This window comes from Alosa sapidissima, chromosome 8, assembly GCF_018492685.1.
Source record: "Alosa sapidissima isolate fAloSap1 chromosome 8, fAloSap1.pri, whole genome shotgun sequence".
Lineage (NCBI taxonomy): Eukaryota > Metazoa > Chordata > Actinopteri > Clupeiformes > Clupeidae > Alosa > Alosa sapidissima.
Window position 1 is genome coordinate 13,546,826 of NC_055964.1, and position 15,738 is coordinate 13,562,563.

The 15,738-nt window shown below is 41.0% G+C and overlaps 1 protein-coding gene across 1 annotated transcript; it reads left to right on the forward strand.

Moving 5' to 3' along the window:
- The first annotated feature begins 546 nt into the window (after window positions 1-546).
- mtmr12 (myotubularin related protein 12) lies at window positions 547-13,919 on the forward strand. Its single transcript, XM_042099697.1, has 17 exons — window positions 547-698; window positions 2,112-2,169; window positions 2,870-3,009; window positions 4,087-4,159; window positions 4,294-4,430; window positions 4,847-4,931; window positions 5,733-5,856; window positions 6,073-6,157; window positions 6,386-6,483; window positions 7,178-7,302; window positions 7,722-7,800; window positions 7,903-7,973; window positions 9,116-9,285; window positions 9,508-9,687; window positions 10,688-10,846; window positions 11,077-12,011; window positions 12,439-13,919. The coding sequence occupies exons 1-16, from the start codon at window positions 627-629 to the stop codon at window positions 11,698-11,700; spliced, it is 2,280 nt and encodes a 759-aa protein (XP_041955631.1). The 5' UTR covers window positions 547-626; the 3' UTR covers window positions 11,701-12,011; window positions 12,439-13,919.
- Window positions 13,920-15,738: the final 1,819 nt, after the last annotated feature.

The window sequence follows — 15,738 nt, forward strand, 5'->3', positions numbered from 1 at the left end:
CATGAGAAGGGAAAAGGAAGTGTGGGGATTGTTCCCTGATACAGTGTAAAGGAAGTTGTGTGATCTCTAGTCTCTGGGTAAACTGGCAAAGTAAGCACATTTGTGAGCAGATTTTATTTTCTAAACATACCATGGACACACTTACATAGTCATTAATGGTAGACAGCTCCACTGACCCAATTATGGGTAGAAGGGCCTATTTGAAATATCCCTGACTTTTTTTGTTAAAACGTGTCCTTGCCGGTACCGCTTCGAATACAATTATTTTACTAGCTCGTACTGAAAACTTACGAGATACCGAGGCCTCCCACTGACGCCCATGTAGTTGAACCTCTTTTGTTGTCCCAACTGTTTTGGTTCTCATCATACATAGACTCACTGTATGTATTAAATAGGTTCTTCTCATCCTATCGTCCCAATCAGGAAGTTTTCTCACTAGTATTTGATCGACTGGTGTGTCGTCCAATGGCGTTGAAGAGTATAACCGGATATCCAACAAAAAGAAGACTTGATTAAATTTAACCAATAGTCTAGAATGGGCGCGGTTAGCTGTCAAAACAGGTTAATCCTCTGTTTCGCCCGGATTTCCACCTGGTTGGAGAGAGAGGTGGACTGAAGTTGGCGAAATGTTGAGTTTGGGGAGCGGCGGAGCGAAACAACCTCCCAAAGCGTCGTTTGTGTCATATGTTACGCCCGAGGTTGGTGATTTTCTTTTGTGTCTCATTCTCAGTTGTTGCTGATGAGGCTGTTTAGGAATGCAAATTATTCTATCACTTTGGCGCTGAAAACTTAAGCTAGCTACTCTAACATGATTAAGGCGGGACTCATACAAACTACGTTAGCTGGAAAAGATACGTATTTTAGATTACGTCAAAAAATCGACAATGGACCTATCTTGACTACATACTGATTGTATGAAAATATAATTTGCCAACAGATTGGCTTTCTTCTTCGTGGAGTAATCTATTCAGTCGACATGCCTTTGTAGAGGGGGCTGATAGCCATGTGGGAATTCTGCCTTGTTTGCCATTGGTCGCGGTAAAGTTACAAAGCACAGAGAACAGTTTTTGTATCGGTCATTCTTGTACACTGACCTGTGAAACTCCGTGCCCACATCAGCCCGAGTGCCAGTTGCAGTTGAGAAACAGTATGGAAGTAATGTAGCATTAACAGCACCTCTGTTTTTTTTTATAAGTTACCACACTAGCATACGTAGTAACGTTAACTATCAATGTGAAAGTATTGTAACGTTAACAAAGATAACAGACCAAGCTCCGAGTTAGTGCATCTTTTCACGTACAGTTTTTGTGAAGCGATGGTGAATACAGAAACCACTGTTGGATAGTGCTGACTTAAGTACACATGACAAAAGTTCAGCAACACTAAAGTAACATTGTAGCTCATGACCCCAATTTCACATAGCCTAAGCCTACCACAGGTGTGCTCCTTCAAAGACAGTGAATTGTATGAATCTTATATTTTCCCTCCCTTCTTTCTCTCCCTGAGTGCCTAATATTAAGGCACACCGGAAAGAGGTGATTAAAATCTTGCTAAATCCTGCTCCCTATCTTTCTTGGATTCCTTTGGAAAGCAAGTAGATGTCGCAATGCCCGTGGGAAACTTACTGTGTGATTTTATTAGTTCATAAGATGCAAACTGTTCTTTTGGTCTGATGTTTGGGGTAATTATACAGAAATGACTAAGAGGACTTAGCCCACCTCACAGTATACCCATTGAGGGACAAATATGCTGTGCTGGCACTACACTCTAGTCCAGTCTCATTTCATAGCTTTGCCTTTGTTGAGAATTTGGCTCCATTAGTCTCTGTCATAGAATATACCTTTGACGGGCTGCATGAAAATCAGCAGAAGGAAGTTGAATGTCTCAGACTCGTCACACAACTTGAAACTGCTGGTTCATGTTTGAAGTTTAGTGGTTTGTGGTTGTTTTTTATGTGTGTGTGATTCTCTTTATTCACTTTTATGTCATTTTCAGAAAAGTTGTTTGCATGTATGCACAAATGTTTGCGCATGCTTTGTAGGAGTTTTGCTGTATTTGCATAAATCTCTGCTGCTGTTGTCTTAATTTTGACTTCTCTATCCTTTGAACAGGAAATTAATCCAGAAAAAGAACCTCCCAAAAAAGAGAGGTACCCTGATTTGCTGCCAGGTAATTGTTGAGCTCCATTATCTCTTTAGTATATTATTAGCCTAGAAATCTAGACGCACCCTAGCAGCGGCAAATTCATTTGCTCAGCCTGTACGTCTAGTACCAAACCATAGGGATTTCTATTGGCTGACGCTGTGGACGTCATCCAATCACAGCGCTCTATTTTGTTAGAGAGTCTTAAGGCGGGCTTAACAGGATAACGACAGTCCTGCGACGGTGAACAACAAGGAAGGTGGCTATGGCAAACGAAGAGCGGTTGTTTGAATCGGCGTTGGCGTCAACTTTGGAGGAGTTGAACTTGTGCTTTTCTTTGAAAGTTGAGCAACACAATGCACTTAAGTCATTCCTTTCGAAGAAGGATGTATTTGCCGTTTTGCCGACCGGATACGGATATGGTCGTAGCGCTGGCCTATTGCATGCCTAGGCAATTTGAAAGACAATTCTCTGCCCGCCCCTTGGATTAAGCGAGGTGAATGGTTCGATTCCAGACTATACATTTCAATGATATAGGATGGCCCGCCAGGCTAGTATATTATAGGATTATAATACTACACTAAAATGATATTGTTATTTAGTGCAGTAGATCATATTTAAATAGATACTAGGACACTAGATCCCACAACAGTGTTGTTTAGTGTGTCACTCTTATCAGTATCTCATGTACTTGTGGTTGATGATACAGTGGCCCTGTGTTCTACAGGTGAGGTGGTGTTCTGCAGTGCCAGCCCCATCCTCAAGTACACGCAGGATGAACTCTCCCAGCGCGGTGTCTTCGGCACACTGGTCTGCACCAACTTCCGCGTCTCCTTCATCAGTGATGAAGTGCAAGTGGAGGATACGGTACGGACTCCCGGCATGCCACACACTGGTGGAATTTCTTAGCAGCCCTCTGGCTCTTCACACGCTGACTGTTAAGCCCTGTCCACCTCCCCTGACTCCCTCTGCTTGTTTTTGCTTCGTTGCTTCTGACTTCCTATCTCATTGCCTTGCCTTACTGCAAGGAGGTTATCTCCGGTGCTCACAGTAGCTGACCTCAGAAAGAGGAACTACGGCTCTGTGGTGCTCTCACTTTAGAGACTTTTTTTGAGGAACTCCACTCTAAGGCTTATGGGCAGGGTTGGTAGCCCAGCTCTTAAATAAGTGCATCCTGTCAAGTTGGATTGCCCGCTGTCTATTCAGAGAGAACCTCTCATTGAACATTTTTTGTCAGACTGTCTGACCCTTTCCCCAGAAGAGCTTTTGGCTATGCAGTGAACTTCATAATGCTCCAGTGGTGTGTTTCAGGGGGAATGTGCACACAGTGCTAGTATCGTTATGTTATCGTTATGTTATCATCCACATTCTTATCTAGACCGCTGAAGTTTCCTTTTAGTCATTCAGGCAGACATACATCCAGTGCACGCGTGTGCTATTTTCAGTGCTGTCAGCAGCAGCAAATGGTAGTGTTTGGCCGATGCTTAAAAACAGATTCAGAGATATCTCTGTCAAATACAGGAAGTGCATCATGGTTTGTTGTAAGCTAGCTGTCATAGTTTGTGTGTTACTTACAAGGTATTACTAGGTTGAAGATTCAAGTAGCAGACAAGTAGACTACAGTAGCCTTTTCCCTACTATTATGCCATTTAAATACTGTATATTAGCAAGCCTACCACTATTATAGTAGGACCTTTGTCTTATCACAACAGTAATCTTGCAGAAGCCTATTTAATTACAGTGCAGCGGAAAAGACAATAAAGAGCAGTTATTGATTCTGATATTTTGTGAATAGTTTTACTTATTAGTGTGAATATATGTATGTATTATTAATTATAAGTGTATTATAGCTGTATTAGTTGCAGTTACATGGTACTTTTAACCAAGGAATGATGATCATGCTCTTCTCTCGTTCTGATGATGTTGTTTTTTTTTTTTTGTCAGATCCAGCACTTTAAGAATAAGCTGTATGGGGAGAATGACATTCCTTTGATGTGTGTGGATAACATTTATGGAGGCAAGAAGGCATACTTACAATACGTATATCACCAAAGTTCTTCTTTACATGTTGACCTTTGTAGTAGTAGTTTAATCTATACGTGTTCCACATATGTAAGCTGACAATTGTTGTATTTCTTACTTAATCTCCAGGATATGATGACAAGAAGAAACTGATAACATGTCCCCTGTTGAAGAACAAGTGTCCCTCGAAAATCATAATTCATTGCAAAGATCTTCGTGTTTTTCAGTATTGTTTAACCTACACAGATGAAAAAGATGCTAGGAAGGTATTATATCTAACCTTTGCCGTCTTTACTAGTAAAGTAATGAACATTGTTTGGCATTATGGAGTTTTGTTCTAAAACTAGCAAGCTACCAACCTAAAAAGAATGCTCAAACCTTGTCAACACTACCAACAGCCAAGTGGTCACTCTGATAGGACCTTGCCACCATGCTAATTGCTGTCTCTAGTGAAGTTGTTGTTATCTGACTGTGAGGGCTTTTCCTATTTTTTTTCCCACTTGAAAGCTCTGACCGGAACTATATACTGCATAGTCTGGATGACTAGGGGAACAGTATTTGTGATTATCTGTATATTACATTACATTAATTCGAAGATGATTCATACCTCAAAGAGTGGCAAATTGTTGCAGTGTTTCTTTCAAGAGTCAAGGGTACACTTAAGCTTGCGTCTATCCTGCAGATTTTCCAGGGGATTGTGCACCACTGCCTGGAGTCCAAGTCTCTCAAGTGTGTGTTTGCCTTCTCTTACAATGCCAACAATGCAGGTACCGGAATCTGTTTTACTACACCAAACACCTTCAGTAGTTCTACTGAAATGTAGATAGTCTCACACAAGTCTAGATGACCTTAATAATACAAGATAACCTTAACTTAAGTTCTGTGTTTAAATTAAATGTAAGCAGTTATGTTCTTCCATACATGTGTCTCTTTGCACATTGCACTCTGCACCGTATAGTCTGCTATGTCTGTTTGAAATCTAAAGGAATGCTAGAGCCTGATGTTGGCTTGACATAAAGTTAGAGCCAGTGGGTAAAGAGATCTCAGACCTGGGGCCAGCTCAATTTGTTCCAGCTGCTGTCTGGATATGGGGTTCTATGGTGTGTACAGGCGTCATGTCTCCAACTGGAGACTTGTGTCACAGTCCCTTTGCTGAAGCTCAATAGCTCCCTTTGTGTAGCAAGACAACAGTCAGTGCTAATGTTTGTGTGTGTGTGTGAGAGAGAGAGAGGGGGGGGGGGGGGGAGAGGGAAAGTGAGCCTGTGTGTGTTGGGGGTAGGGGGGACATCTGACAGTAAAAAAAAGCTTCCGTTAACAGCAGGACTCTATCTGTCAAGTTATATCAGGATCCTGCTGAACCTGTGCCTCTGTCCAGCTGTCTCATGTCACCGGCTAGCATGACTTGGAAAAAACAGTCCCACATTGTGTAAGGAAGCTGACTGTGTCATATGGACAAAGGAAGCATTAGGTTATTGTTTATCGAAGGTGTATCCATCACAGAAGTGGGCTGATCGTTCCTAGCTTATGGGGAAAATAAACAACATGGTCTCTCCAAATCTCCCTCACAGAAATGCAGAGGAAAGGGAGAACAGTGATGTTTGACTCCATAGATGACTGGACCCAGGAGATGAAAAGGACAAAAGGAGTTTGTAGATTGGTAGCAGAAAATCAGTCATTTGAACTCTCTCAAAGGTACTTTTATCCTTCCCCTTTTCCCACATTTCCCTCTGAATATACAAAATATTCAAAAATGTAAGTGTGGAATAAATTATGCCAATGTATGCTTATTTAATTGTTGCTTTGCTTTTCTTAAATTGTAACTGCATTTAATGTCATACCTACACTGTAATAAAGTTTTAATGTAATGTGTTTCTGAGCGTCATTTACACATGAATTTGCATTTTCTAGATTGCCACAGTATTTTTTCGTTCCTGCAAATGTGACCGAGGAGGACTTCCAGAATGCCAGAAAATTCAATGGAAAGGGTTTACCAGTTGGGTATTTTTTTTTTAAACGTTTACTTACCGGTATCTCTAATATCTAACATGAAGATAACTTGGTAATAACTACCTCTGACCACAGTCTATTGACGGGTAGTGTGTGGCATGTTAAATGAAGTTGGGATTGGTATATCATGTAGTCAGTTTTAGATGGTTTTGATTTGAATTTAGTTTTAACTGCTCACAATGCCACGTTCCTGACTCTTGACCTCCTGTTGTAGATTTGGTGCTGGTCCCATCATACTGGCTGTGCCTTGTTTAAAACGGCAGCTCTGCCTCTGATGCAGGAGGACACCATCCCCCAGGCCTATATGGAAAAGTAAGGAAACTTTCAAATCTTCTTGTGTGTGTACGTAAGCTGAGTGGTTGTGTTTGGACGAGATTCAGAGCTACATGGCAGTGCAAACACGAGTGCTGTAATGAGGCCTTTACTTAGATCTGTGTACCATCGAAGGGCCTCTGAGGAGATTGTGATTGTAGGTATAATTGAGTTTTAATTAAAGGCAGTTAAGTGCTGTGTTAAAGGCTCTTAATCTTGGTCTGCACCCAAAGGGTGTGTACGACGTGCAGAAAAAGTCCCCAAAAAGGCTTTGTTCAACCCCAGTTCCTTCCTGTAGGAAACTGTCTCTGCGTGTTATGGCATCTGCTGTGACTCCAGATAGTCTCTCTGTTTTTTCCTATCTCATCTCCGTTAAAAAACCCCAGTAAACATGACTTTGCAAGCCAGTAGTTGGAGAAAAGGAGAACATTTGTTGTGGTGCCTTACGTAATGCTCTGTGACTCTTTAAGGCCATTCAAACTTGCAATACCCAGCCTGGAGAGGGGAAGAACTCAAACCCTTGAGGGACAGGGGACAGTGCAATAATAACTTACTAGGCATTTCATTGCTTTGTACATAATAACTAGGCATTTCATTGCTTTGTGCACTGATATTAAATGCAATCAAGCTGTGCTGCTGGTCTTTTCTCAATGCAAGTGCATGCTCTTGAGTTTTATGATATTGTATGTTTCAGAATGCTCAATGCCGTGGCGCAGAATTACCTTTACTCTGTGAAAACGGAGGACCTCAGTGACACACTCCCCTCTCTCCAGGAGGTGCAGCTCTCCTATACGAAATTCAAACAGTTCTTCCTCATCGGTGAGTCACCCTTATCGTAGATCACCATATTCCACATTTTTTGCCTTTTGACCAGAACAGTTCCTAGTTAATCTCTGCTTCAAAGCTTATTTGTTTAGTTGGTGAGCAAATATGTGTGGCCTTCCGTGTGGTGGGTTTACCACATAGGACTACTGCAGCTACAACAGTGCCACACTAAAATAATTACCGCAGCAGATCAAAATGTCAACTCTCCAAACAAACATATCACGGTTTCATTTTGGACTAAAATCAGCCCTTTTGATTTTTCGCTTAAAGGTGTACAGAAGTGTTTAATAAAGACATTCGTTGAAAGGAAGTGCATCATCAGATTCTTGTCCATACACAGCCCTGCTGCATGGAAGTATATCCCATGTTTGTACATGGGCACAATCTAAAACCAAAATGTTTTCCTTCAATAGATAATTCAACAGAATTCTGGATGTCGGATGTAAAGTGGTTTTCATCTCTTGAAAATGCTGGGTGGCTTGACATCATTCGGTCAGTTGAAATTTCACTGCATGTCAACAACGTCAGATCAACCAGATTTTCACTTCTCTTCATTCATTTCATTCACTGTAAACATCTTGTGATCCCTTGCAGGCAATGTCTGCAGAAAGCTGTGGAAGTGGTTGAATGCTTGGAGAAGGAAAACACGAATGTCCTCATCATGGGTGCGTCACGGCAGATCCGTTCTGTTGTCTGTTACTCAGTCGACTGTGTTTGCCCTTTTGATAAGGCTATGACGTGGTTGTGATACACTTCCTGAGCTAAGAGCTGAGTGTGTCATTTTATATTAAATTGTAATAGATATTTAGAGCCTGGAGCCTTTGTAATGTAACAAATTCTTTGTAATATTTTATTTCTATGAATGGTATTTATGCTATGAATTGGTAAAACTCCCCTCATATTGTCCTCCAAAGAGCAGCACAAGTTTTTTTAGCTTTCATAAATGTACCTGCCAGGAACCTCTTAGTGGATATCTAAATCGTCTGTGTTTGATCCTGTTGTTCAGTCAGTCAGTCAGTCAGTCAGTCAGTCAGTCAGTCAGTCAGTCAGTCAGTCAGTCAGTCAGTCAGTCAGTCAGTCAGTCAGTCAGTCAGTAAGGGTATATGAAACCCTATCCCAGGGGTAGGAATACTTATGCACCCTGTATTTTAATGAAGAACATTTATTTATTTACGATACATTATTCATTCACAAAGAAAATTGGTGTCCATAAAGGATGGATTTTTCTTCATTTTTTTAAATTAAGGCATTAAGATCAATTTCCAAAAGGTTTTTTTTTTTTTTTTTTTTTTATTCAACTTTAGTATGGGGTTGAATACTTTTTATAGGCACTGTATACCACTATCATCTGACTGCTGCGCTCCTCCAAGGAATGTCGCATGGCACTGCTACCTGCACGCTCGCAGCAATCCCAACTATTCTCATCTGTAGTTCCCCGATGGTGGAAAGCGCTACCAGAGCAGGGGCGTCCCTCTCTATCTAAAAAAAAAACCTCTTGAAGACCCAACTCTGCCGAGACTACCTACTCTCCTAACAACAATAACAACCTGACACACTTAACTTGCACTTAACATACACTTCTTCTCTATCAAGTCTATCCCTCTTCTCTACATCTCTTCACTTGACTAGACCCTTGAACTGACATTCTATTTCTTATGCAAGATAGTACTTTGATTCAAATTCAAATTTCAGATTGGTACACAATTGTCTCCTAAACACACTGTACCTTGAATGTTCTCTTTTTTTTTGGAAGTCTCTTTGGACAAAAGCATCAGCTAATGAATAAATGTTAGCGTTGTTGTTTTAGAGGAGGAGGGGTCGGACCTGTGCTGTGTGATCTCCAGCCTGGTTCAGCTCATGCTGGACCCCTACTACAGGACCCTCACCGGCTTCCAGAGCCTGGTCCAGAAGGAGTGGATTGCTGGCGGCCACAACTTCCAGGACCGCTGCAATCATCTGCACCATAAAGATAAAGAGGTTTGTTTATTCGGGCATGCATTTGCTGATAAACTACTCGGGCAAAGAATTGGATTTTGAAATGCCAGTGTTTGGAAGTTCACAATGCCTGTCATAATTCATCATTATTTTTGTCAAATATTAAGTTGATGCTGAATATCTACAGTTTTTTTTTTTTTAGATTTTAATGTGTGTGTGTGTGTGTGTGTGTGTGTGTTTGCTTGCGTGCATGCTTTCAAACAGCACTTGCAGACCCCCGTGTTCCTGCTCTTTCTGGAGTGTGTGTGGCAGCTCCTGCATCAGCACAGCCCTGCCTTCCAGTTCTCTGAAACCTACCTGACGGTTCTGTCCGACAGCGTCCATGTTCCAGTCTTCTCCACGTTCCTCTTCAACTCCGTCCAACAGAAAGTCAGCATGATGACGGTAGGAGTTTCGCTCCTCTAACAGTCCAAATCTGTTGCTGCATTTGAATTGTACACTACTACTACTTCTACTACCAGGCTTGTGCAAAATTCCAGAATTGAATTGAAACTGGCTCTTAAATTCCAATTCAATTCTTGAATTTCATTTGCATTTCAATTGAGGTAGCAAACAGGAAGCAGAATTGTGCACAACCCTGACTACTACTACATATTAGTGCTGCCACAATTAGTTGACGTAATCGAACATAAAAATTACAATGACAGTACAATGACTGTCTTTGGATGTTAAGCAGGCTACTTCGACTTTGGCAGTAATGTTTTAAATCCGAGTGAGCAGCATAGCTGCGTGCCTGCCTGCTTTCAGCACGATTCATTATTAGGCAGAGCTAAGAGGGGGAAGCTAAGCTAAGCATAGTAGGCTAGTCCAGACTGACTAATATGGTATAATTGAAAAATTAGTCGAAAGATTAGTCTTTAGAAAATGTAGTCGTTTGTGGCAGCACTACTACATATGTGTTTATATTTCAGGTTAATATAAAAGTAAGTACCCCAGTTTGGAAGAAAACAATTCTGCCAATAAGGAATATTAGGTGCACACAAAGCTGTCGCTAGCATTAAACATCTTTTGCACTGTAATGAATTCACACAGCAAGTCATCCATGTACAAACAAAGAGGATGCTGTGGTTGCGCTGCTTTTGGTTTCCATCTCAGACGGCCCGGGTCGGGGCTTGTCACACCCACTCATCATATATATACATTCTTACATTCTGCAGGCTGCTTTTGTTTTCAGTGTCACGCTTCCCTGCTGAGCATGGCTGAGCGCTCTCCTCTGTGGTCTTGTGCGTGTGTGTGTGTGTGTGTGTGTGTGTATGGGGTGGGGGGAGGGGGTGGCGGTGTGTGTGGAGTAAGCCTCTGCCCACACGAGCTCCACCACCTCTGACGTGTACTCTTACGTGCGCTGTACCTCCCGCTAACTGCCTAGGCTTGATTGTCTTGGCAGGCCGAGTCGCCGCAAACACAAAGAGGCCCATTGAACTGTCCCACGGTATGGGACTGGTCGGTGCAGTTTGACTGCAGAGCGCAGGAGTTCTTCATTAACCCTTTGTACACTGACAAGCTGAGGGTGGACAAGTTGACCAAGAAGTCACATCGACCAAAGGTAAACGAACAACTAAATATAAATCCATAGTGAAGCAATGAAAGGCTCAAGTTGCCCAGGGTGGCACTCAAGCATCTGCACCCTGTTGAAATACATGTTTGATTCATAATTTTAAAGCCTTGAACACTATAGTCAACTTCACCACTTGTGTTTTTGTCTTTTTGTCACATACAAACATTACAATATGTTTATGAAAAACGGACAATAAAAAAACGTAACCCTACTTGCAGCACACGAGGCAGCTCTCCTTGCCCAGTTCTGCATTCAAGACGCCCTCAAAGAAGGGCTTCTTTAAGGAGGAGACGGACAGCTTGAAGAAGATGCTGCGCGTCAAGCGCTTGAGCCGCTGGATGCTGTCGCCGGACGCCTCGCCGCAGGCGTCCACGAGCGAGTTCTACGAGGCCTGGCTGCGGCGGCCGCTGGATTACCACGGCGTGCTGCTGCCGCTGCTGGACGGGCCGGCTGTGCGCGTCTGGATGCAGCGCTACCTGCGCTGGATCCCCGAGGTGCAGATCTGCGGCGGTGGCACCGTGGCGGTCACCAACCGCCTGGCCGAGCTCCAGGGCGAGGTGCGGGAGCTGCTGCGCCGGCTCGAGCGCCAGTGCGGCGGCATCGACGCCGGCGGGCCTTACCACTCCGACCACCACCACCTCTATGACAACGTCGCTCCGCTGCCGCCACACCTGCTGCGCTCCTCGGTGCGCCTCTCCTCGTCCTTCCCCTTCGCCTCCATCCGGAACTGGCCCTTCAAGCCGGCCATCCCCACGAGTATGCTGCAGGGTCTAATCGTCTCAGACCCCGACAACATGGCGGACAGGGAGGATGAGTACACAGAGACCATCAGCTTGGTATAGGGATGTACTGTGAACGCGCGCAGGGTATGATCGCTGTGGTGCTAATTACAGGGTAATGGAGGCCTCCACTTCCTGTTAGAAGCTGCAGAATTATAAGTGACTTGGATGCTAGTGTATACCATTGACCCAAGGGACCTGAGGGAAGGGGGAGTGTCGAATCCCTGCTATTTGTGCCCTTACTGTAAAAGAGCTGAACTCGGAACACATGTTTTTTTGTTTTTTTTTACCAAGTCACTGTGCTGTTGATTATAGCTGGTTTCACCAACAAAGAATGTAGTTCAATTGACATCTAAGATTTAGACATGACTTTTGTTATACACTGCAAAAACTGCTTATCTAACAAAATCTAACCAAGTGTCTTATATCAAGATAAAAAAAACTAGTTGGTATTGTTTTCAGTATAAAGAGACTTACCTAGCGCTTTTTTGTGAAATCATTTGACTTAATTTAAAAGAAATTTGACTTATTTTAAGACATCTCATCTTGAAAACAAGCAAATTTGTCTGCCAGTGCGTTAAGCAAATTTGTCCTAAAAACAAGTAAATTTGTCTGCCAGTGCGTTGAGCAAATTTATCTTGATAAGACTCCTTAAAATAAGTTAAAGTCTTCTTAAATTAAGTCAAAATGATCTTTTGAGAGGGCGTTAGGTAAGTCTTTTCATACTAAAAACAATACCAAATAGATTTTTTTATCTTAATATAAGATCAATAACACTTGGTTAGAATTCATTTTTTGTAGTGTATTGTTCTTGAACTGTTAATGGGAACATCACAATTTGTGTGAATAATTGTGTGACAACTCATGATCTTCCAAAAAACTTATTTTTGACATCTGATTTCTTTAACACCAGAAAACACTGACAATCAGTGTTGTTTAATGGAAAAACTGAGGTTTTGCCATCTTTGTTTCAAGCAGTCTTGATGCAAAGAATCATTTTGGATCTATGTGAGATGCAGTAATGCTCATCATCATAACAGCAAAGCAGAAACCAAATACAGTGTCTTAAATTAAGGACCGAAGACAATTAATGCCTTATGAAGGGACATTTCCATATCATGAAGTGTTTTGTCTGAAATATTCACCTTGATTTGAGAATTCTCTTGTAACGTAATTTCTATTACCTTTTATTTTTTATTTTTTTGGAAGTTGTCCACAATTCCACAAGTCCACAATGTCAACCATTTATCTTCCTCTGAGATATCACTGTATGTAAGGTTTTTCTTTGGGGTCTGTTGAATTTTCAGCGCCATCCACTGGAGAAGAGGTGAATCATGGACCTAAAACAAGTTTTAGAAAGCATGTGTAGTGGCTGAATTCCTTAGAAAGAAACATTGATAATGATTCCTGTTTGTCCAATGAGTATTTATTCATTAGAATATTTTACATTTTGCTTGTTGGGTTGTATTGAAAATGTACAAAGAAGGAACTCATTGAACCAATTAATATTCAGTTTGAATGTCAGTAGATTTTTTTAGATTGAAAAAAGAAGACATTTTCAATAGTCTTAATTTCTCAAATTGTTACAGACTGGCTATGCACTTAACACATATGACTGTTTTTTTTTTAGTGAATTTGTTGAAATTGTTGAATTTGTTGAAATCTCAAATCAGCACAGGCCCTTCATGATACACATGTATTTATAATATTTTTACCTCTGTAAAAAATATAAACTACTCAACTAAACATTACAATGCCAAAAAGCTCTTTTTAATATTTACTGTTTGCCTTTTACTACTCACTGAATGCCTTCGACCAATCCATGCCATGCTTGTAGAAGTAGTGATGCCTGTAAGACCAATGGTTCTGCTGCCTTCTGTAAAATGTTACTGTATTGCCTTCAGCACTGATTTATGATTGAGTAAATCTAATTAACAGGAGTGTTATGAAACTAATAATAGATAGGTCATTCTAACTTGCTCTTTGTCTTAATCTTTTGCACTATTGCTAATCGTTTGTCTGACACTGAATTAGTCACTTTAATAAACCAACTTTGTTCACTGACCTGTAATGCCATTATTCACAATGCCTGTAAAATCAATTAAGTCACTTAAAATTTTCAAAGTCACTTTTTTAATTTATGTACTAAAATCATGTTTTGTTTCACCCCTTATGTCTCAAAAAATATACTTAGATCATGTTTGACTGCCTCTTGAAATGTTATTCTCACTTCATGCTCATCGGCAAAATAAATAAATATGAAAAATTGCTTTTTAAATGCAGACTGTCACAAATGTGGTTATCAAATCTGTTTACTGCATAAATATGGACTATATTGTACTATACTTGCAACATAGAAAACAAACAATTGTAGTGACACTGATTGATGAACAACCAATTATACTAAATGAGTATTTAACAGATTAATCTCCAATGACCTGTAACCCTTTGTCATACATCTATCCTGGGTTCCTGCACACTGGCCACTATTCTTCACTTGTAAGCTTCCTTACCTGATGCCTGACACTTCTACTGATACATACTGTAGCTCTTTGAACATACTATTATATCTGTCAATAGTTTCTGAGTAAAGAAACCATGACAGTGACTGTCCAGAGACTTTCAAAGTATCATTGAGGTGTTTCTTTCAACGTTTAGCACAACCATCAAAAAATATGTTTGCAAAACTGCATAGAAACTGAGCTTACACATGGTAAAGTAATTGTAGGCCAGTGTTCAGAAAAAGTAGCCTACCCACCAACAGCCTACCCTGTCAATGACACACATAGCACTGTTACAATTTAGAATACTAATGATGATGACTGGACTTCTGAAGTCTCTTACAACTTACATTTCCAAACACATTCCCAACACTCAATGTATGTGAGATTCAACACATCATTTCTGTTGTGTGACTGTGTGGGATTTCATTGAATTACCATGAATTTAATTCCACTTCCTGTCATTCAAATTCAAATTCAAATTTCCACTTCCTGTGGGGTGGAGACAATTCAATAAAATTTCCATGAATTGTATGGAGGCCAATTCTAAAATTCAAGACAGTGATGATGGTGACCTATAGGTACTCGAGTACCTGGGTTTACACCGCATACTGTAGCTGTTTTGGGGCAGATAGTTGGACATTGGTCGTAGTTTTCCTCTGTTGTAGAATAGTGTGCCTGGGTTAGTTGTCATATAATCCGTAGTGGTAGATACTTTAAAAGGAGAAGTGCCAGTGACCAGACCAGTTGAAGAAGCAGGGGATGTTGTAGAGAGGCTGTTCTGCCTCCCAGGCCTTCACATTCTGTTTATTTTCATTATTGATCATTGATATTGAATCGACATTACTGTTGTCATTTCTATCCTTAATGTAGCCTTACCAATCTATTACTGTTTACTGTTATATTTGTAAGTCGCTTTGGACAAAAGCATCTGCTAAATGACATAAACATAAACATTCTGAGAGGTTGAAGACATCTTCTCCCAGCTATTCCTACACTGAGGAAGAGAGGCGGACAGGAGACAACCACTAAAGCTCAGACACTGGTGGAAGCTCTCAAGCCCAGGGAAATGTCTGGGTCTGAAATGTTTTCATTATTTTTGTTTGTGTTTAGTTAGTTAGTGTGCCTTGTTTGGTTTGTCAATTTTAAACAATTACGACACTTTGTTGCCACAAGGTAGGATTGTATAAGGGAGTGTTTTTTATATGCCACATGCATTTATCTGTGCTGTTTGTGTTGTGGTGAATCTTATTGAGTATTTAATGTGCATTTTCCCGTGCACTGTGTCCTGGGGGGATGAGGTGACCTTTGGAGTCAACAGTGTGATGTGTTAATGTTGTCTTAATGCCCATACTGTTGTTATTGGCTTTCAAGGTACATCTGAGAAGGAAGATTGAGGTCTTTTCCTTGTCATTCTGATATTGTTGGCAGCTGCATGACTGCGTGATGGTACTGCCTCTTTAGATTTGCCGAAACATAGGCCATTTTTACATAAATATCTACTCTTATTTAATACCAAAAAGTGGTTTATTCTGAAGTTTTGAATAGTATTGTATAAACAAATACCGGTAATGTATAACTTTTTCATAATCCCTCCCAC